Source organism: Cyprinodon tularosa, unplaced genomic scaffold, assembly GCF_016077235.1.
Source record: "Cyprinodon tularosa strain WSP-4 unplaced genomic scaffold, ASM1607723v1 ctg903, whole genome shotgun sequence".
Taxonomy (NCBI): Eukaryota; Metazoa; Chordata; class Actinopteri; order Cyprinodontiformes; family Cyprinodontidae; genus Cyprinodon; species Cyprinodon tularosa.
In genome coordinates this window covers 142,727-163,881 of record NW_024039678.1, presented here as the reverse complement: position 1 = coordinate 163,881, position 21,155 = coordinate 142,727, and the positions used below count along the sequence as shown (strand labels likewise).

Genomic DNA, 21,155 nt, shown 5'->3' with positions numbered 1-21,155 from the left:
CGTGTATCCTGTGCAGCGGTTGGCTCTCTTGAACTAATTTAAACTTTATTGTCGACACGTCGAGATTAAACTTAACATGACATTTCAACTTTATTCTCGAAATGTTGAGTTTAATGTCAACATGTCGACTTTAAAGTCGACATGTCGAGTTTAATCTCGTCATGGCAAAAATATTTTTTCTCTTCATGTGTGGCCCTAATACTCCGTCGTACATATGATAGAAATATTTACACTGCGCAAATACAATTATTTTCCTGATCCCTGACTAGTCTTTTTTAGTCTAGCATGTATTATAGTATAGATTAAATTCATCATCCAGCTGCTGCTCTGCAGAATTCTCTCCTCAAGAGCTGAATCACACCATCTAGCGGAAAATCAAGCGGCTTTTTCAAATCACGCGAGAACGTGTACAAAACAACAAAGATGGTGCTGGCAACACTTGTGGGTCGTTTTCAGCGAATGTCTGTAATTATAAAGTAATTTTGAATGATAAATAATTTTTTTTTTTGCGATCATTGCACTTGCCCGGCAGGCAAATGCAATGAAATTTGTAGTCTCCCGACAATAAAAACTACTTGCCCCGGGTGATTGGGCGATGGTTAACATCGAGCCGTGGTTCAGACAGATGATCACTGCTTTTTGCTCCGCTGGTCATGTAACTCCTCCTACACTGCGCGGTGCATGCGCCATCTTTGCTATTAGTCGCCGCTGTTGGGTAGCGACAGCGGACAGCTGTGACAGCAAATCCCATAATGCTTTGCGAGGAGAACTCTGTACAAAGCATTCTGGGATATATCTGCCTCTTCTGAGGCCTTTATTTTCTTCTCATCCACTTCGTAGACACTTTTTCTCTTCCGACCCTCGGCCATTTTCAAAGAACCGCGGTGAGAAAGGTGAGCTTCAATGACTGAAACCGTAGCTCACGACAGATACACTATATTGCCAAAAGTATTTGCTCACCCATCCAAATTATTGGAATCAGGTGTTCCAATCACTTCCATGGCCACAGGTGTATAAATTCAAGCACCTAGGCATGCAGACTGTTTTTACAAACATTTGTGAAAGAATGGGTCGCTCTCAGGAGCTCAGTGAATTCCAGCGTGGAACTGTGATAGGATGCCACCTGTGCAACAAATCCAGTCGTGAAATTTCCTCGCTCCTAAATATTCCACAGTCAACTGTCAGCTGTATTATAAGAAAATGGAAGTGTTTGGGAACGACAGCAACTCAGCCACGAAGTGGTAGGCCACGTAAACTGACGGAGCGGGGTCAGCGGATGCTGACGCGCATAGTGCGAAGAGGTCGCCAACTTTCTGCAGAGTCAATCACTACAGACCTCCAAACTTCATGTGGCCTTCAGATTAGCTCAAGAACAGTGCGCAGAGAGCTTCATGGAATGGGTTTCCATGGTCGAGCAGCTGCATCCAAGCCATACATCACCAAGTGCAATGCAAAGCGTCGGATGCGGTGGTGTAAAGCACGCCGCCACTGGACTCTAGAGCAGTGGAGACGCGTTCTCTGGAGTGACGAATCGCGCTTCTCCATCTGGCAATCTGATGGACGGGTCTGGGTTTGGCGGTTGCCAGGAGAACGGTACTTGTCTGACTGCATTGTGCCAAGTGTAAAGTTTGTTGGAGGGGGGATTATGGTGTGGGGTTGTTTTTCAGGAGCTGGGCTTGGCCCCTTAGTTCCAGTGAAAGGAACTCTGAATGCTTCAGCATCCCAAGACATTTTGGACAATTCCATGCTCCCAACTTTGTGGGAACAGTTTGGAGCTGGCCCCTTCCTCTTCCAACATGACTGTGCACCAGTGCACAAAGCAAGGTCCATAAAGACATGGATGACAGAGTCTGGTGTGGATGAACTTGACTGGCCTGCACAGAGTCCTGACCTCAACCCGATAGAACACCTTTGGGATGAATTAGAGCGGAGACTGAGAGCCAGGCCTTCTCGTCCAACATCAGTGTGCGACCTCACAAATGCGCTTCTGGAAGAATGGTCAAAAATTCCCATAAACACACTCCTAAACCTTGTGGACAGCCTTCCCAGAAGAGTTGAAGCTGTTCTAGCTGCAAAGGGTGGACCGACGTCATATTGAACCCTATGGATTAGGAACGGGATGTCACTTAAGCTCATATGTGAGTCAAGGCAGGTGAGCAAATACTTTTGGCAATATAGTGTATATGCCTGAAAGAAAAAGATCGCTAACAGGGCGAGAACGTAGGACGGCCTTACGTAAACACATCACCAGAATGATTGACAGTTAGGAGGACCACTGATTGAGATGATCCACCCAGAAATAGAACATCCACCTCTATACCTTTAAATACTAAGTTGCTGTTTGAATGTGCAGTTCTTTCCACAGTGCTGTTATCACACATCAATGTTCTTTCACTGGTATGCAGTTCTGTTAAATCCCTGCGTGATGCTGCTCATGTGAGGATGGATGAGGTCTGTGATGGCTGTGGCGTACATAAAGATAGATTTTTGAATAAACGGACATCTATAGGTGTTCTCAGAATCCTCTCCCTATAAATATTTAATTCTTTGCAAATTAATGGCAGTCATTCTTTAATTGGACATGCTATGATTGAGTCTCTAGGGAATTATTTTCTCTTAATTGTTACCGCAAAACTACAACAGAAATATCCCTGAAATTCATCAACAATGTCGATATTCTGCTAAATTTGAAGATGCAGTTTTACAATCAAAATTGCATTAGAATAAGTTATCTCACATAATAATTCAGAAAACAACACGGCAGCTGTGATGTTAACACAGTAGATAGATCCATAGTTCAGACGCGGCTCCAGCGGGCACCATCGTCCACCAACCTTTTCAGGCTCTTCTTAATTTTTTTTACAAATTAGTAATGCCTAACTGTTGATCACCTGACGCGTGTGATGCAAAAAAACATTTCCACTGCAGTTTAGAAAAAATCGACACTTCCGGTGTTTCAGCTTTCAGTGGCTGTGGGAACGATTGTCTAACCGTGCCAAATGACTGGGCAAGCCCTAGGCTCCTCCTGTGTAGGTACCAGATCTGCTCGAGGCCCTGCCCCCTGCTGATGATGTCACAATATCACCTCTCCAAACTGTATTTCATGCATTTCTTAAGAATCAGATCACTTCTGGAGCTTCAACTTTTTATTACCTATTTTTGGTATAATTTAAAGTTTCTTTGGCGACCTGAGGTAGCCGAAAGCAGAAAGCAAAAATTCTCGGTCTAGAAGGCAAGCACTGCGTTCTAAGCCTGAGCTTTGACATTTAACAAGGTGAAACAAAAAGTCTCAATAGTTTTTTCAATTTATTCACATCTGAGAGAAGACATAGACAGGTTTCAGATATTACAGGCTAACAATGGAACCAAACGACCCACTCATCGATTCCAATTTGTTCCAATATTAGAAACTGAAAGATCGATATTGTTTTGGGCACCAGAATATCACGATTTATCGCAAAATCTATTTTTTTCCACACCCCTATTGTCTGGATAACCAGAATGTTTTACATAATCGTGGAAACGTTCAGCCAATCATGTAGCGTAACGTGGCATAAGGCAGGAACAAGCAGATGTGGTAGCTACAGCGGCAAACCCCACTCTGCGCCCCTGCTGACCGTTCATGCTCTCCATGATCTTTTAGTCATCATCAGCAGTTGTATCAGATGTGTTTTGTGTAGAATCATTCTCTGCTGATCACTGTTTTTTTTTTTTGTCTCTTGCCAAGTATGAGGGTAGCATCAGAGAAGTTCCTCAAGCTTCCTTTCTGGGTAAGGAAGTTCCATCTGTCCAGAGTTCAACCAACAACCCTGCGGGTGTCTTTCTTTGCAGAAAAAGCCGAACTCAAGTGAGACAATTTAATTGTTGTTTAACCCCCAGATTCCACATCCTCCATCAGCTCTCCGCTCCGCCCACGCTCACGTACGTCGTGCGGAGTGCTTGTCTTTCCTGTTAATCTTTAAGAACTGTTCAGCATCAGAGCGGGGCAGAGCAGAGGGGCGCGGTGCAAAGCCAGGTGGACCAGAGGGCGGCGGTGATGGAGCAGAGCGGGGTGGATCAGAGCGGGGCAGTGACTGAGCGGGACGCAGCAGACGTGGGCGGTGATGGAGCGTGGCGGAGCTGAGCGGAGCGGTGACGAACGGGGCGGGGTAAAGCGGAGCAGTGACGCTGGGGGGGGGTTTCAGCTGAGTGGGGCGGCGACAGACGGGCGGAGTGGTGACGGAGCAGAGCGGGGCAGAGCGGAGGATGTGGGATTTCAGGGTAACATTTGATCCTGAATTGAGAGTTTCACTGGTTTTTCACTGATGTGATATTTTCACTTCCTGCAGACCTGCAGCTCAGTGGGACTGCTCTGCTACGCTGTACCTGCACAACTTGCTCCAAGGTTGGAAAAGGATATTTATTATATGGAAATATTTATTATATATTTGTATTTGGACTAAAATGCTTAATAAAATGCTCTGATGTTCCCTCTAGCTTCTGTCCAAACAGAAGTGGTGCTGCATGAGTGGAAGTCAGAGTCTACTGCCATTGAGCTCTTTGTGACCATCGGCAACATCAAGGTGAGCTTTGTCTTTAAAACCTTTTTATTAACGTCCTTCTTTTTTCCTTTAATAATAAGGCATATAAGATGGTGCAGCTTCCAGACAGGTAGGACAGGGCTCCTTTAGGTTAAATCAGGGATTTCCAAAGTGTGTTGCTCGTCCACATTAAGGTCAGATGTCCAGTAAAGTGTGTCCACATGCGTCTGCTGCTCCTGTGCTCCGTTCGGCACGGATCGGTTTCCAGAGCGTAGTGTAAATGGGGCTATAAACTTTGCATATAAACCGGTTTCTTCTGCTGCTCAAAGCACATAGGTGTGTAGCAGCGTTAAGGGAAAACAGAAGATTGCTATGATCTCTCCTACTGGATTGGCCATGGAGGTCTCCTGGCGGGTTAATAGCTGTTGGGGGGTTCTAAAAGGTCGTTAACTCCTTCAGTGGTTTCGGTCACATGCCTCATTGAAGTGTGAGTCAGGTGAGGTGAATCTTCAACTCTCACCTGGATGTGACTGAAATCACTATGATGAGGGTTCTCGTTGGCTACTTTCATCTTAAAGGAATAGTACACCCAAAACATGATTAGCCTTCATTTTCTACTCACCCCCATGCTGAACAACACTCTGGAGTACTTTTTTGATATCTCAAATGCATCTGGAGATCTGGGAGGCTTCTTGCTGTCTGCTGACATTCAAATAATGGAGGTCTATGGCGCCCGAGGCAGAAAGGTCCATAAAAGTCCACAAAAAACGTGTCAATATTCCTCCATACTGCTCGTCCAATGTATTCCAAGTGTCCTGAGTGGGTGGCATCCAGAATTTACTCGAAACGAAGTCATTTAGAATGTTTTTAGAGCATAAACAGTAGTGTATAGGATTTCCTGAAAGCGCGCACATGCGCGTTCACGACGCTACGGAAGCCGGCAGACCAAACCAGATGAAAGTGCGCATTCAGCGTCTGCTCTGCCAATAATGCAAGCGTAGAAGAAGAAATGTGCTGTTTACCTGTGCAAAGAAAGAAACAATGAAAGAAAAATGTCTGAGGACTTCAGTGTTGAGGAAGAGCATGAGTTCTTTGCCGAGCTGAATACGCACTTTCATCTGGTTTGGTCTGCCGTGGTTTCCGTAGAGTCGTGAACGCGCTTTTAGGAAATCCTATACACTACTGTTTATGCTCTAAAAACATTCTAAATGACTTCGTTTCGAGTAAATTCTGGATGCTACCCACTCAGGACACTTGGAATACATTGGACGAGCAGTATGGAGGAATATTGACACGTTTTTTGTGGACTTTTATGGACCTTTCTGTCTCGGGCACCATAGACCTCCATTATTTGAATGTCAGCAGACAGCAAGAAGCCTCCCAGATCTCCAGATGCATTTGAGATATCAAAAAAGTACTCCAGACTGTTGTTCAGCATGGGGGTGAGTAGAAAATGAAGGCTAATCATGTTTTGGGTGTACTATTCCTTTGTTTTGTTTCCTTGTTATTAACTTTTATAATTAAAAATTTTTTTCGCTAATTAAAAGTCAGCTTATCACCATAAAATGCAGAGTTCTTGCTGCCCTGGTGCTCGTCTGCAGGGGGATCTGCCAAGCAAGTCAGTTTCTCTCATATTTTGCTTTTGACCCCCACCCATATGAAAAAAGTGTGGAAAAATCCCCCAAAGTGTGTTAAAGCTATGAAGGATGTTCTTTTTCCGGGTGGATCATCAATATAACTGGTCCTCCTAGCTGTCAATCATTCTGGCTATATGTTTACGTGAGGCCGTCCTACGTGCTCATTCCCTCTTTTACTTACCGGTGGTGAGTCTGACATAGTGGAAAAATGTAAATCTTTTGGAAAGTAAACTTTTAAACATGTGTTTAGTAGACATGCACTCTAATCAGTGGGTACAGGTTTGTGGAGAAGGCGGGTCTTTTCAAAAATTCCGTCAAACAAATAACATCTCAGATCAGAAGAACTTCACAGCTTTAATCCATATTTGTGTAAAAACTATTGACCATTTCATGTAAACAGTATATGTATCTGGATCCATATCATTAGTTTGACTTCCTCTTCAGGTTTAACACGTATGGAAACAATGTGATGGAAGCTTTGGGCTGACAAATTTGATTGTGTTTTATTTACAGATCTGTGTGAACGATGACCTGGTGGCCAAAAAGTTTGCTTATTACAGCAGCAGTGGCCTGGACGCCTGCGACAGAGCCCCTCTTCCCTGTTCCTATAGCATCCTGACTCCGACCCTTTCAAAGTGCTCCCACAAGCAGACAGAGCAGAATCTACGTTCTCCGGGTGAACATGGAGGTATGATCCCTCTGCTTTCAGCTCTGAGAATCAATTAATATAGATGAGAAATAGATGCCACAATTCTCACAGGTTTCCCATTTGCTTAAAGATCAAAAAATCCCTTTAATGGGAAGTAGATTTCTGTTGCATTTAAAGAATCAAAGTGTAAGTTCTAATCACCTATAATATTATTATAATTTAAGGGAAACTTTAAGTTGATAAAACATATAACTTTAGTCTTTGTTGTTGATTTTTGCAATTAACAACAATTATTGAGGTTTTCCAGAGGACTTCACCATTGAAATTCCAGACTAGTGCTGCACTGCGCCACATAAAGCATAAAGATGTGATACACCAAGGTTTACACCTAGGGCAGGGCGATAATTCAATAACAATATATATCGATCGATAGACGTGTGGCGCAATAGAAAAAAAGAGAGTCGATAAAAGTTCGATAAAGAAACACAGTTTTCCTTCCTTCTCATTGTAGCCTAGCATGTAGGTTTATGCTAGTCACTACTTCCTCCCAACCAATCGCAATCGCGGACCCAGGCACGCCGTCACAAAGCGCCGCCCTCTCAAACCACAACACAGAGCACATGAAGATGTCGCAGCAAGGAGAGGCGGAGGAAATGTTTCAAAGAAAGGTTTTTGTAGTTCGGCAGTCTGGCAGTATTTCGGTCATGGCAAGTCGGACAAAAAACAAACCACAGTCATCTGGAAAATGTGTCGGGAACCAGTGAAAACCAAGTCTGATAACACAGCCAACTTTTTTTTTATCATCTCAGCCGCTCACACCTGCAGGAGTACGAGCTGTGTAATCCCCGACGCGGCTCTCCTCCGAGGAATCTTCGGAAACTTCGGGAAAAAAAATAAATAAAAAAAATTCAGTTCTGGGCAGTTTCCCACGTAGTTCTAACAATTGAGAGAAAAATGCTGAGGGCCAGCAACTTCAAAGTAATAACTCAGGTTAAAGCAGGAAACTAAGCTGAACCATAACGAGGTGCCAGCAGCACCTCTAGAAGAATAGGGGGGAGAAGAAATACCCCATAGAAATGCTAGAATAAAGGGTGAGTTGATTTGGGTTTTTGTTCTTGTTGAGTGGAGTTTACATGGTAGCCTAGAGTCCTACAATCTTTTAATTACCACAAGCTGGTGGTGTACTATTCCCACCCAAATAGGGTATTCTATTTATTTATTTGTTATATTTATTTTGGTCACTTTTCTGGTCACTTTATTTTATTCTTTGTCAGTATTTAATAACATAACTCAGGTCTCTTAAGTTATTTTTCTTTAAAACAATTGTTATGGTTAAAAAAGTTGGTTAAATAAATATTTAATTGGAAGTCTGTGTTTGTGTTCTTTATTAAAATTAAATCATTTAGCAATATCATAAAAAGTCCAGGCAGAGCTGCACATAAAATATGGTTTCAAATCTTTTCAATAATTATTGATATCGATCAATATGCATTTTTTTTTTTATCGATAAGCTTTTTTTCTATATAGCCCAGCCCTATTTACACCCTATGAAATATTCTTAGCTACATTTTTATTCCAGCATTTTATTGTCAGTAGAGAGCAACGAAATGAGCTCTGTGCATTTAACCCATCCCCTTGGGGAGCAGTGGGCTGCCATTGTGCAGCACCCGGGGAGTAGTGTGGGGTTAAGGGTCTTTGCTCAGGGACCCAGAGTGGCAATTAGTGGGAGTTGGGCTTGACCCCAGAACCCCTGAATACCAAGTGTAATGCCCCAACCACTGGGCCACCACTCACCTGGTTAGGATCATTTACTAGAGTTAAGGAAGGAACAAGAAAATAAAAATATGGATGTGTGAGGCCCAACATTCCTGTGCTATCCGAGGCAGAGGAACATGGGCAGAGGGACGTGCCATCCCTGACAATTAGTTTCACTTTTAGTTGAACAGCATCAAGACCGACAGATCTGCATCGTCAGATAAACATAGCGTTTATCTTACTAAGAACATTTTCAGCTCGTTTATTTAGCTAAAACAGGCAATGTGTCCAGCTTCCAACAATCTTAGCATTTATTTCCCCTTCGAATAGGCTCTTGATAAAATCTGTCAGAATCAGAATCAAAAATACTTTAATAATCCCAGAGGGAAATTACTTTTGTTACATGCTCCAGATACAGTTTTATTTATATATATATATATTTATTAGGGATGCACAATATAATCGCCCCCCTATCGGTATCGGCCTGCATCGTCCTTAAAACTGAATATCGGACATCGGCCACCCCACCGATATTTAACCCGATATTTGATCAGCTTCTGAGTTTCTAAAGTCTAAAAAATAAAATACTACTACTTCTTCTTCCTCAAAAACTTCTTTTTTACAGGCTTAAAAACTTCTAAAGACGAGGAAAAAATATTGATACATTAAAATATCACAATATCTTCATATGCTGATATATTGTCATTTAAAAACACCATATCAATCTCTTTTACTAATGAAATATTGCTATATGTCATCGTTATGCTACGAAATCCCCCGAAAATTCACGAAATTTTGCCATATTTTAATATGTTGATATATTGACGCGGTATCGATCTATTTTACTAACAAAATCTCACAAGAATTTGCAAAATATCATGAGAGTTTGTAACAGAACAATGAAATTTCACGAGATTTTGAAAGTAAAATAGATCGATACCGCATTTTTAAAAATCAATTTGATATCAGCATATGAAAATATATTTGAGTATATAATTTTTCAAAGTGTCAGAAATGGATAACAAAACTGCTATTTTCAATGACTACTTATTTTTGTCCAACTTTAACATCGGTATCGATATCGGTTATCGACTACATGGGTTTTAAAATATTGGCATATCAGATATCGGCCAAAATCCCGATATCGTGCATCCCTAATATTTATATATAAAATGTCCACATTTTACTGGCTGTGTTTCTAAAAAGTTGTTCTGCATTCTAGTGAAATCCTGTGAAATTTTCCTCAGGGTCTTCAAAAAGTCCTGATGCTTCAGAAGCAGAGGACGGGCTGACTGCTTCCACTCTGCCTCAGGTCTGCAGCTGTGTACACTCTTTTACTTTCTGCTCTCAACTCGCAATGTGTTAAATTGTTGGGTTTATTTTCCATACATTTTTTCCTTCAAATGAAAATTTTGACCCCAATCATAACAAATGAGGGCTTAAGGCCATTCTAGTGCTCCTTACTGCTTAACGTTGCTGCAACTGATCCAGATCTCTGACCCTTAGAGCGGATTCCCTGATATGATTCCATGCGAGGAAGAGCATTTCAATCATGGCCGAAAAGCTTCAAACACTGACAGGTGAGATCATTTATAGTTTAAGGCTAGATGAAATGCCGGCATTTATTCTTTGCATTAAATTGTTTTGAAAGAACTGAGTTAATGAGCAAGGAGAAATGAGGGACCCAGCCATGTTTGACTCCAAGATGCACGTTCCTTTCGGATGTCTCCTAATTATACAGGGGTTGACGTTAAGGATTTTTACCACTTGCCCTTTGGCCAAGTGACTTTCATTTCATTTGCCCAGAAACAGTTTTTACTTGCCCAGTATAATGTTTGATAAATATAGTTCCTAATATTCATTTTTGTATATATATCAATGAAACATGTTTGTTTTTTAAATGTTTTTTCTAATTCAGTATTTTTTAAGTTTCCAGGTTCCTGGTGTGTATCTGCAAGTGTCAGATAATGAACTCAAGCCTACATTACCGTGTTAACATGCTTTTCAAACCTTCCTGCACATTCTTTTCAAACTAAACTTTGCTTTAAACTGTTGTGTGCTTGGAAAAATATAAATTGTAATGTTAAAAATCTAAAAAAAAAACTTGACAGGTTAAAAACTTAAGATAAATCACAAGACAGAAGTCAATGTAACAAATGAATAACTATAACTTTAGAGTCACGGTATGTTTATACAAGATAATACTATTAATATAATGTGACTTTTCTAGAGAAACATTATCCATAGTTATTTTAAACAGGGTTTCCACAGTCTTACATTATTTCAGAATTCCCTGACTTTAAACTGACTCAGGATTAGTTTTCCCTGACAAAATAAATGCAGCAACAAGACAATAATAACATAACAGTTCACCAATTTAACATGTCTAGCTCTATAAAATGCACCTCTCCAATGTCTGATGCTGCTCGAGATGGAAAAATTGAACTTTTGCTGTCGACGCGCCGCGTCAACCAATCAGTGAAGCTGATCTTGGAGCTGGCAGGGAGAGAGTGACACAGAGCGCTGTGATCGCTCCTCTGAAACCGTTTATTGACGCATAAATTAACTTAAAATCTTAAGGTCGGATTATTTAGATGAAAAACACCTACCAGCTGCGAGGAGGTGACCTGGCCAGAGGCTGCTGTTGAAGGGATTCCTACTGTCGGCGCACAGCTGGTATATGGGGGTCTGAGCGACTCCAACAGAAATTGGAAGGCAGGATGATAATCTGAATGAACTGACTGCAATTATGAAGTTTTCAGGTGTATTTTCTCACTTAAAAACATAGTAAAACTACTTTATTCCCACTGATCACAGCAAATATAGCTGCAAGGCAGAGAAAGGATAGTGAAGCTCCGCCCAACGCGCGTCAGAACGAATTTTGCACCGCGCAGCCAGAGCAGCAAAGCTGCTTCAGCCGCGCGTCAGAACTAACTGGTACAAGCAGCAAAAATTAAGCAGCAGACGCGATTTTGCTGCTTTTGCTGCGTCCGGTGTGAACGTAGCATGAGAGAAAAAAATTGAATCAACATTTTTTAATGTATGACCTGCATCACTGTACAGAAGACTGACATATGATAGCGCTTTCTAGCTTTTTGTCGTACATCAAAATTACCGCTAGGTGGACGAAAATCACGCCATCTGGCGCACAATCACCCGGCTTTTTCAAATCATGCGAGAATGTATACAAAACAACAAAGTTGGCGCCGGGAACGCTTATGGGTTGTTTTCAGTGAATGTCAGTAATTTTAAGTGCAATGAAATTTGTACTCTCCCGACAATAAAAACTACTCGCCCCGGGCAATGGTTAACATCGCGCCCTGTTATTGGTCGGTATCCTAAGAGACATCATTTGCTTTGTTGTAGATTTGGACAAGCAGTGGCTCGTAGTGTTCAGGAGTTGTTCTTTTATTTCAGGATTTGAACATAATTCTATCAAATCAAGAATAAAATGTCAAAATCATTGCAATACTGCTCCATCTACATAAGCTGACCTTCATGTTTCAGCGACTCGTCAGAGGAAACAGACTTCCCTGCGGCTTCAGGGCAAACGCATATATCAATAGCAAAACATAACTGATTCTCCTCTGAGCAGCACACCTTTCCATTTGCAGGTTTCTGAAGTTTCTGAGTCCTGACAGAGGCCATCAATCCACACTCTCCAAAGTAAGTTCCTCTATAGCAGGGGTGTCAAACTGGTTCCAGAAAGGGCCGTGTGGCTGTAGGTTTTTCTTTCCAACCAAGCAATAGCACACCAGACTCCTATCATCTCATCAAGTGAGTCCAATCTGAACATGATGACGTTATGAAATGACTGGAGTCTGATGTGCTATTGCTTGGTTGGAAAGAAAACCTGCAGCCACTCTGCCCTTTCTGGAACCAGTTTGACACCCCTGCTCTATAGTAAGGGTTCAGTGGAACCAGTTAGTTTGGTTTGGTTGGGGTTGAATTTAATTAAAGGTTTTTTTTTTTCTAAGGAACTATACTAGCATAAAATTCAATGCCTTTTGCCATTTCGAATCCTAAATTTGAGAACTTGGATGTTTTTTTTTCAAATTCCTTCAGATGTAGCAGGTATAGGCATACCAGTACCTGACGATTTCTTATTGGTGAACATTTTTTCCTTCAGTATCATGATTCATTGAAATAAGCTGTAATGCAGAGGCATAGCCTGACATCTTGTTATGAGTTTTTATTCACACTATTATTTCTGTTTTGATTTTCTATCTTTTTTGCTTGGTTTTACTGATTGCAAAAAAGTAAAAAACAATCCACTGGACCTTGTTTCCAAGTTTGAAGATGTTTTGCTTTCAGGAAGCTTTTTCCACTCAAATATCAGAAAGAGTTTGAGGCTTTATAGACACTGCATGAAAAGTGAGATTTTCGTCCCCGTAAACCCCCGTAAACTCCCGCAGATCTGCCTGATTTTCGTCAGTTTCCGACAATTTGCAACCCGTGCTTGTCCGCGTTTGTCGTGCCACAAATTGTCGGAAACGGACAGTGACGTAGGTGGAGAGCGATCAGCTGTACTAATGGCCCTAATTAGCATATGAATACAGCAAACCCGCGCGGCTGGCCAGGTCTGGCTTGAATAACCTTCTCAGTATTGGCTGAAACCACTATTCTCAAACAAATGAAATCGCTCGTGATTGGCAGCAAAACCACACGTGGCCACGCCAGGCTGTAATTTTCTTACTGAGTATTGGACGGAACCACTTCTTTTTAAACAAGTGAAGTCGCTCGTGATTGGTTGGCATATATATATATATTTACATATATATATTTATTCATATATATATATATATATATATATATTTATTCATTCATATATATATATATATTCATATATTTATTCATTCATATATTTATTCATTCATATGCTGTGTATTTATGTTATCCTACACTACTACACAATTATTATGCTACCATCAAGGACATGAATAAATTTATACAGGAAATGAAGATTTGCCAGGAAGCTGTTTATGCAAAGAAAGAGCTTTATTAAAACACACACAACTATATACAACGCGTATCCAAACACATGCGTATCTAAAAATTACAACTCCGTGAATGGTCCGTTTGCTTCCTCGGGGTTGGAGGTAACAGGCAGCATTCCCTCCGAGGCAGGTCCGATGTGCAGACGCCTACTGTGCGTGGCTCTGTACTTCGGCATCGCTTCTAACCGGGACTGCAGCTTAACACAGAGTTCAGTGAGATCCGGCCTACGAAATGGCGGCGACCGTACAATCCATCCAGAGACACCGCCGACGACGCCATCTTCTTCGTCGGACATGAGGTCGACGGTGGCGGACTTACAGAGTTCCACTTTCTCATCTGCCAGCACACTCTGCCTCGCCTTCAGCAGCTGAAAAAAAAAAACATGAATCAGCGCACTGCATATGGACACAACACATCTATCAATGCACCCGAAAAATAGTCACCAAATAAAGTCTTACCCTCTTTCGTCTTGCCCGACTCCGAGCAGATAGCCTGGCAGCCTCCGCACGCAGCGTGCTGGCTAGCAGCGTGTATCTGAAGCTCCTGCATACCGTCTCATAATACGTCTTACAGGCAGCTGGAAAACAATTAAATGAGAGTGGTATGAATAAAAAAATAAAAAAAATCAAACGCAAGTCACAGTAACAAGGAAGGAGAAAACATTAAAACAAGTCACTTACACACAATGTCGTCTTTATCAACATCGTGCAAATCCGAGCAAATAGGAGGTCACTGCCTCATTGTGAGGCGACTGTAGTCTGTGAAAAAAAAAAGTACAGCTATGGTCGGTATCCATCCGTATCCATGTCCTTTTACCGCAGAATGAAAGCATATTCTTTAAACCTTACCCCTGCCGGTTCATAGCGCCTGCAATTAGTCTCCGAGTTGTTAAGACGGCATAATGCTTCCTGTGAATCACAAAAAATACACTTTAGTAAAGCTTTAGGCTAGGCTGCTTTTAGCTTACCTAGCTAGGCTAGGCTGTCTTTAGCTTGCCTAGCTAAGCTAGGCTGCTTTTAGCATAGCTACGAACATATATTTACCGCTAGCGTGGCGTTGTGCACCCGTCTTCTCTTCCTCGAGTTCGTATATAGCCTACCGCAAAGTTGCTCGACTGCAGATAGGGTGGCCAGATGTCCGGCTTTAGGGCGGACAGTCCGGATTTTCATTGCACTGTCCGGCGTCCGGCGCTGCACCCAGCCGGACGTGTATTTGTCCTCCTTTACCCCCAGATTCCACATACTCCGTCAGCGCTCCGCCCCGCTCACGTACGGAGTACTTGTCTGTCTTCTTCTTCTTCTTGTCGAGTTTTATGGCGGTTGGCAACAAACTGTTAGTAGCATTACCGCCACTTACTGGTATGGAGTGTGGTTCGTGATGGTTTAAATATTGATCCTGATACATTCTACCCTAACTTCTTCTAAACATACATTCACACATTCACACTTAAAAATATAAACATATTTGTGCACAGCTTTGTATATCATTCCTTCACTCACAAACACACTTACTATAATGAAATTCTATGGAATAATTTCGTTTTCTTTAGAAATCGAATAATTATTTGTATGTGTTTACTCCCTAAATTTTTCCTCAGTATATCTAATAAATTAACCTTCTCCTTAATGTCTTCAAACTCTCTTCTCATATATCTTCTCTCTTTTTCATATTTATGACATTCTAATATAACATGTTCTATGGTTTCATATTTATCACAGAAATCACATTTGCCCGTTTTATGTTTTTGTATTTTAAAAAGTGTATGATTAAGTCCTGTATGACCAAATCTTAACCTTGTTATCACTCTTTCATCCTTTCTATTTCTTCTTCCATTTCTTCTTTCTCCTACCATCTTCTGAATTTTATAAAACCATCTTCCTGTTTTATCTTCATCCCACCTTTTTTGCCAAATTTCCATAAGTTTCTCTTTAATAATACTCTTTCCTTCTGATTTACTTATTTTAACTATAAAACTAATAGAATGTTTAATTGCCCTTTTTGCCATTTTATCTGCCCTCTCGTTTCCTTCCGCCCCAATATGTGCTGGAACCCACACAAATGTAACTATCAGCCCCATGTTTCGTATTCTGAACAGTGTATGATTTATTTCTAATAAAATGTCCATCCTACTATCTGTATTACTTGTCTGTCATGTAAATCAATGAGAGCTGTTCCACATCCTCCGCTCGTCACCGCCCACGTACGTCTTCTCCGTCCTTCACCGTCAAAATACGGAGCTGAGCTATTTTTTGCTCCCCTCCGGTCCGTCCAGATCAAGACCCGCTATTGCAATCGCACCAAACAGAAAAAAGAATGTAGAGAAGACCCGGTTTGTCAAATTAAATTATAGTAAAAACAGATCGGTATCTAGAAATTAGAGCATAGTTTGTATATATTCCCAAAAACTAAAACAATAAATTTAGATTTTATTTCCTGGCAAAACATTCAATTCGGTTTATCCATTAAAGAAAAAAAAATTTGGAATTTTTAATCAATATTCTAATAATTGTAACAAAGTATTATATCCATAAATGTCGCTATGCAAAATGCTCCCTCTCAATCTCTGCTCTCAAAAATGAACTTTCCCTTTTCAAAAGATGTCTGAGAAAGATGCAGAATTTAAATGCAATTAAATTGTTTGAGTTAATTGAAGAATTTCAGTAAGTAGTCCCCACTGATTAATTTACTTTAACTACTATTATTATTTTATTTATTTTTATTTATTTTATTTTATTTTATACTTTGTTCCAGCCTGTGCATTTAATTTTATTTTTCAAAAGCAGGAGTTGTGATATTTCTTCTTGTATTGAAATATTTGTTATTGACTTGTTATTTGAGATTGTTATTGTTTTCTTATATATTCTATAACAAAAAAAAAAAAAAAAGTGGAAATCTAAAAAAAGAATTAACCATTACAGCCAACTGATTCTGATTAAAATCTAATTTTTGAAGTAAATTATTTTGTGTATTTTTTTTACATAACATTTGCATACACAGTAATCTAGCGTACTTTAATTAAATAAATCAATTCAAGCTAAAATGTAAGAGTCTATAATTAGGCTATACTGAGCCTGATCTATTTCTACCATCTATTTGGGGGATATTTATTGCCACACTTTGGGCCACTTAAAACCAATTTAGCATGCTGACCTATGTCCTTATGACCACAGTGTACCAATCTTCTGATGGCTACTTCCAACAGGATAATGCGCCATGTTATAAAGTGAATCATCTCAGAATCATTTCTTGAAACTTTTCCACTTAAGTAATTGTGAATTGAGCATATTGACAGACAACATTTTATTTTTTATCTTAAATGCAAATAAAAAAAAAAAATAATTACTGCTCTAAATGTATTGCTCTGTCAGCTAAAGATCTGTTTTGGTCTCTATACTTTAATTAAATAAATCAATTCAAGCTAAAATGTAAGAGGCTATACCTGATCTCTTTGTATCAGAGATTTTCTTACCCAGGGTTGCAGGGGGAGGGGGTAAAACCCCCCCTGCAACCCTGGTTTGCATTTGTATAGCTCACAGCATGTTCATTTACATGTTAAAGCCTCCCCTAGAATTCCATGGGGGGGAGGCATGGGGGGAACACTGCCTAAGAAATTCCACGTCAATTTCTGACAATTTACGGGAGTTTTCGTCGAAGCCTGCAAATTGCCGTATACTGCCGCTAACCTGAAGTTCCACGACAATCTACAGTGCCGTATATTGACGAAAATCCCACTTTTCATGCAGTGAGAGTGGACCAAAAACAAAGCCTCGTTTTGGCTTAGAAAACATGCAAATTGAACCAGATCAAAGGGTCCGCCCCTTAGGAATGGAGAGTTGTTTGATTCTTTGTCTTTGTCTCTGAAAGCAGGGTTGTTAGAGGGAATTGTTGGCCTGGCCGAACAGTGAGGTATCCATAGGTTACCCAAATAGGCAAGGAAATCCAAAAGACACTTAGCAGAACATAACGGTGAGGAGATTAAATGCAATGAAATCATCATCCCATATGTTTCTGCCATGGGCGGTTCTAGACGGGCCAACGGGGGCCAGTGCCCCTGTAGATCATGTCCTGGCCCCTGTACTGCAGACATAATATTCAAAGAAATTCTAATGATGGAATTGTGCTGGAACAGACATGGTTGCTGATAGTTTTTTTTTTCCTTTACAAATTGTGTTTCATTATTTATTTAAAAACAATAAGGTAATAGCTTCAGTGGTATTGAGATAGAATCCCAGTTTTTATCTGCTAAATAAAAAAAAAAAAACTTATTTTTACAGCTGAATTTTTGAGTTCTAATTCAGATTTGATAGAAAATGGTAATTTTTACTTCAATTAAGTCAAAAATATGTAAATTCCTAAATTATGAATGTATATTGACCTAATAGGACATAGAATTTTATTTAAACCCAATTGAATAGAAGATTTACTTTATGCAGCTTTATTAAAGGAATAGTACACCCATAACATGATTAGCCTTCATTTTCTACTCACCTCCATGCTGAACAACAGTCTGGAGTACTTTTTTGATATCTCAAATGCATCTGGAGATCTGGGAGGCTTCTTGCTGTCTGCTGACATTCAAATAATGGAGGTCTATGGTGCCCGAGGCAGAAAGATCCATAAAAGTCCACAAAAAACGTGTCAATATTCCTCCATACTGCTCGTCCAATGTATTCCAAGTGTCCTGAGTGGGTAGCATCCATAATTTACTCGAAACGAAGTCATTTAGAAGGTTTTTAGAGCATAAACAGTAGTGTATAGGATTTCCTGAAAGCGCGTTCACGAGTCTATGGAAACCGTGGCAGACCAAACCAGCGCATTCAGCTCGGCAAAGAACTCATGCTCTTTCTCAACACTGAAGTCCTCAGACATTTTTCTTTCGTTGTTTCTTTCTTTGCACAGATAAACAGCACATTTCTTCTTCTACGCTTTAGGAAATCCTATACACTACTGTTTATGCTCTAAAAACATTCTAAATGACTTCGTTTCGAGTAAATTATGGACGCTACCCACTCAGGACACTTGGAATACATTGGACGAGCAGTATGGAGGAATATTGACACGTTTTTTGTGGACTTTTATGGACCTTTCTGCCTCGGGCGCCATAGACCTCCATTATTTGAATGTCAGCAGACAGCAAGAAGCCTCCCAGATCTCCAGATGCATTTGAGATATCAAAAAAGTACTCCAGAGTGTTGTTCAGCATGGGGGTGAGTAGAAAATGAAGGCTAATCATGTTTTGGGTGTACTATTCCTTTAATATATTTGAATCCCTCGCCCTGTTTTTTATTTCATGCTTTTCTTGGCCCCAAGGGAAACAATGCTGGCCCCCTGGTACATTTGGTCTAGAACCGCCACTGGTTGCTGCAGTCTCTGGAAAAACTCAAGAGGATTTTTTCCTAACACAAAATCCCAGAACATTTCAAACCAAACTGACCCTTAAATAGAGACTAGAGCATCCTAAAGACCTAATCTGAGCGGAGTGGTGTCTGCAGGCCAATGCAGTAAGGAATGCTCTGATCTTTATTTTGGAGAAAACAAACAACCTCTCCACAGACGCATGGCCCAACACGGAAGAGCGTCCTCCTCTGGACAAGACTCCGTGGTACATCTACACCTTGTGGACAAAGGACATTCTTTGGAGGACCAGAATGTTCACATTTTGGACAAAGAAGACAGGTGGTTTGAGAGGGGTGGGAAGGAAGCCATCTATGTTAAGAAAGAAAAAACAACCTTAAACAGAGGGGGGGGGGGGGGGGGGGGGGGTTGGACTCAGATTTCAGCTTTCAAAAACCTACAATTCAGCGATAAAGTTGATTCCTTCCCGCTATCATCACAACCCCCCAACCGCTTTACAGGAGAACAGAAGACCTCGCCTATTCAGCCAGGCCAACAATTCCCTTTATTGACCCCCCCCCCCTCCAGAGACATAGACAGGTATGGGGCATTGCAGACTAACAAAGAAGCCAAACGACCCCCATTCCAAAGGGGTGGACCCGTTCATCCGTTTCTGTTTGCATGTTTTCTAAACCAAAACAAGGCTTTGTTGGGCTGCCGAATAAAACCTGGAACGCAACGCTATTTCTGATATTTTGAATTAAAAAGTTTCCTGGATGGAAGAGAAACAGCTTCAAACTTGGAAGCAAAGTCCAGTGGATTGTTTTTACTTTTTTTGGAATGACTCTGACCTGGATGACTGAGAATCTTCACCAGCATACTTGGTTTTACGTATCTTTTCTATTTGATCCATTTTTGGTTTTGCAGTTTTATAAATTGGCCTATGAAAGTTGTTTTTCTAAAGTTGTCCCTGAATCATACTCACTCAGATGAGTTTTGTATGTTTTTTTTCCATCCCTTGCAGACTAATTATGAGCTTAACAACTTTAAACCTGAACAGACAGAAATTTCTGAAGCCTCCATGGAGCTGAATGCCACCAGCAGGGTCTCAGACACCAAGTACGCGTTTTCATTGTCTTACTGTTAGATCTGCTTCTAGCAATGGTATTGTTTTCTCCACCCTTATTTGTTTGGTTTTTATGATTGTTTATTCATTTAGCAGAACATTTTATCCAAAGCCACTTAAAAAGTAGATAAAACTTTACAGTTATCATCAATATGACAGGAAGTTCTCTAGAGGAAAATCCCTAGTCAGAATCAGTGTTGACAGCATAGAGAGAGAGAGGCAAGTGCAGAAGAGTAGAAGAGGAGTTTTTCATTTCATTTAAGATTGTAATCCCTTATTCAAAATTATTACTCCCCCACAAGAAATTCTATTTTGTATTCATTGACTTTTTGAAATAAATTTTCTCATGTGTCAATCCACACTATGAAATATCAACACTGTTTCCCTTCAAAATATAAATCATACTAAAGTCTCACCTTCAGCCACTTAAAAAAATTATCCAGTTTAGCTTGTTTTATTTCTGTAAACCTAAATATTGTTAATCAGATATTGTAAAATGGAACAGAAGAAAATAAGGTCTGAGCTCCACAGGAAAAGCACATCTTTCATTTTATGGAAAACCAATTAATCAGGTATTATAAATATTGATATTTAAAATCAGTCTGTTATCAGCAAAAAAAAAAAAGAAGTAATATTGGAATTAGAGCTGCTAATTGATTAATCTGTTAATCTTTTTTTTTATTCATAATCGGATAGCAAAATGTTCCCTTTAATGAAGATTTTTTTACAGAATCTAACCTGGTGAAATTAAATATTTCCACTAATGGAGTTCTCAGTAGAGCATATTTAAATAACCTTGCTTCTGACCCTTTTCAAGATGAAAGGGTCAGTTGTTTTTGTCTCTATTCTTCTCTGTTTTAGTAAATCAGTTCACCTAGCCTTTAACATTACACTAAGCCACAACACGACCAGAAATGCCACAGCATGACCAGAAATGCCACAGCACGACCAGAAATGCCACAGCACGACCAGAAATGCCACAGCACGACCAGAAAAGCCACAGCACGACCAGAAAAGCCACAGCACGACCAGAAAAGCCACAGCCAGACCAGAAATGCCACAGCCAGACCAGAAATGCCACAGCACGACCAGAAAAGCCACAGCACGACCAGAAAAGCCACAGCCAGACCAGAAAT

The 21,155-nt window shown here is 40.4% G+C and overlaps 1 protein-coding gene across 1 annotated transcript in view; it reads left to right on the top strand.

The window, feature by feature from the left end:
* tdrd12 (tudor domain containing 12) overlaps nt 1-21,155 on the top strand; it is a 78,024-nt gene that overhangs the window by 20,592 nt on the left and 36,277 nt on the right. The window contains exons 5-12 of the mRNA XM_038274286.1: nt 3,728-3,847; nt 4,329-4,384; nt 4,477-4,562; nt 6,671-6,845; nt 9,809-9,873; nt 10,068-10,141; nt 12,176-12,227; nt 19,918-20,012. Coding sequence (XP_038130214.1) covers nt 3,728-3,847; nt 4,329-4,384; nt 4,477-4,562; nt 6,671-6,845; nt 9,809-9,873; nt 10,068-10,141; nt 12,176-12,227; nt 19,918-20,012 — 723 coding nt within the window. The remainder of the gene's footprint in view (nt 1-3,727; nt 3,848-4,328; nt 4,385-4,476; nt 4,563-6,670; nt 6,846-9,808; nt 9,874-10,067; nt 10,142-12,175; nt 12,228-19,917; nt 20,013-21,155) is intronic.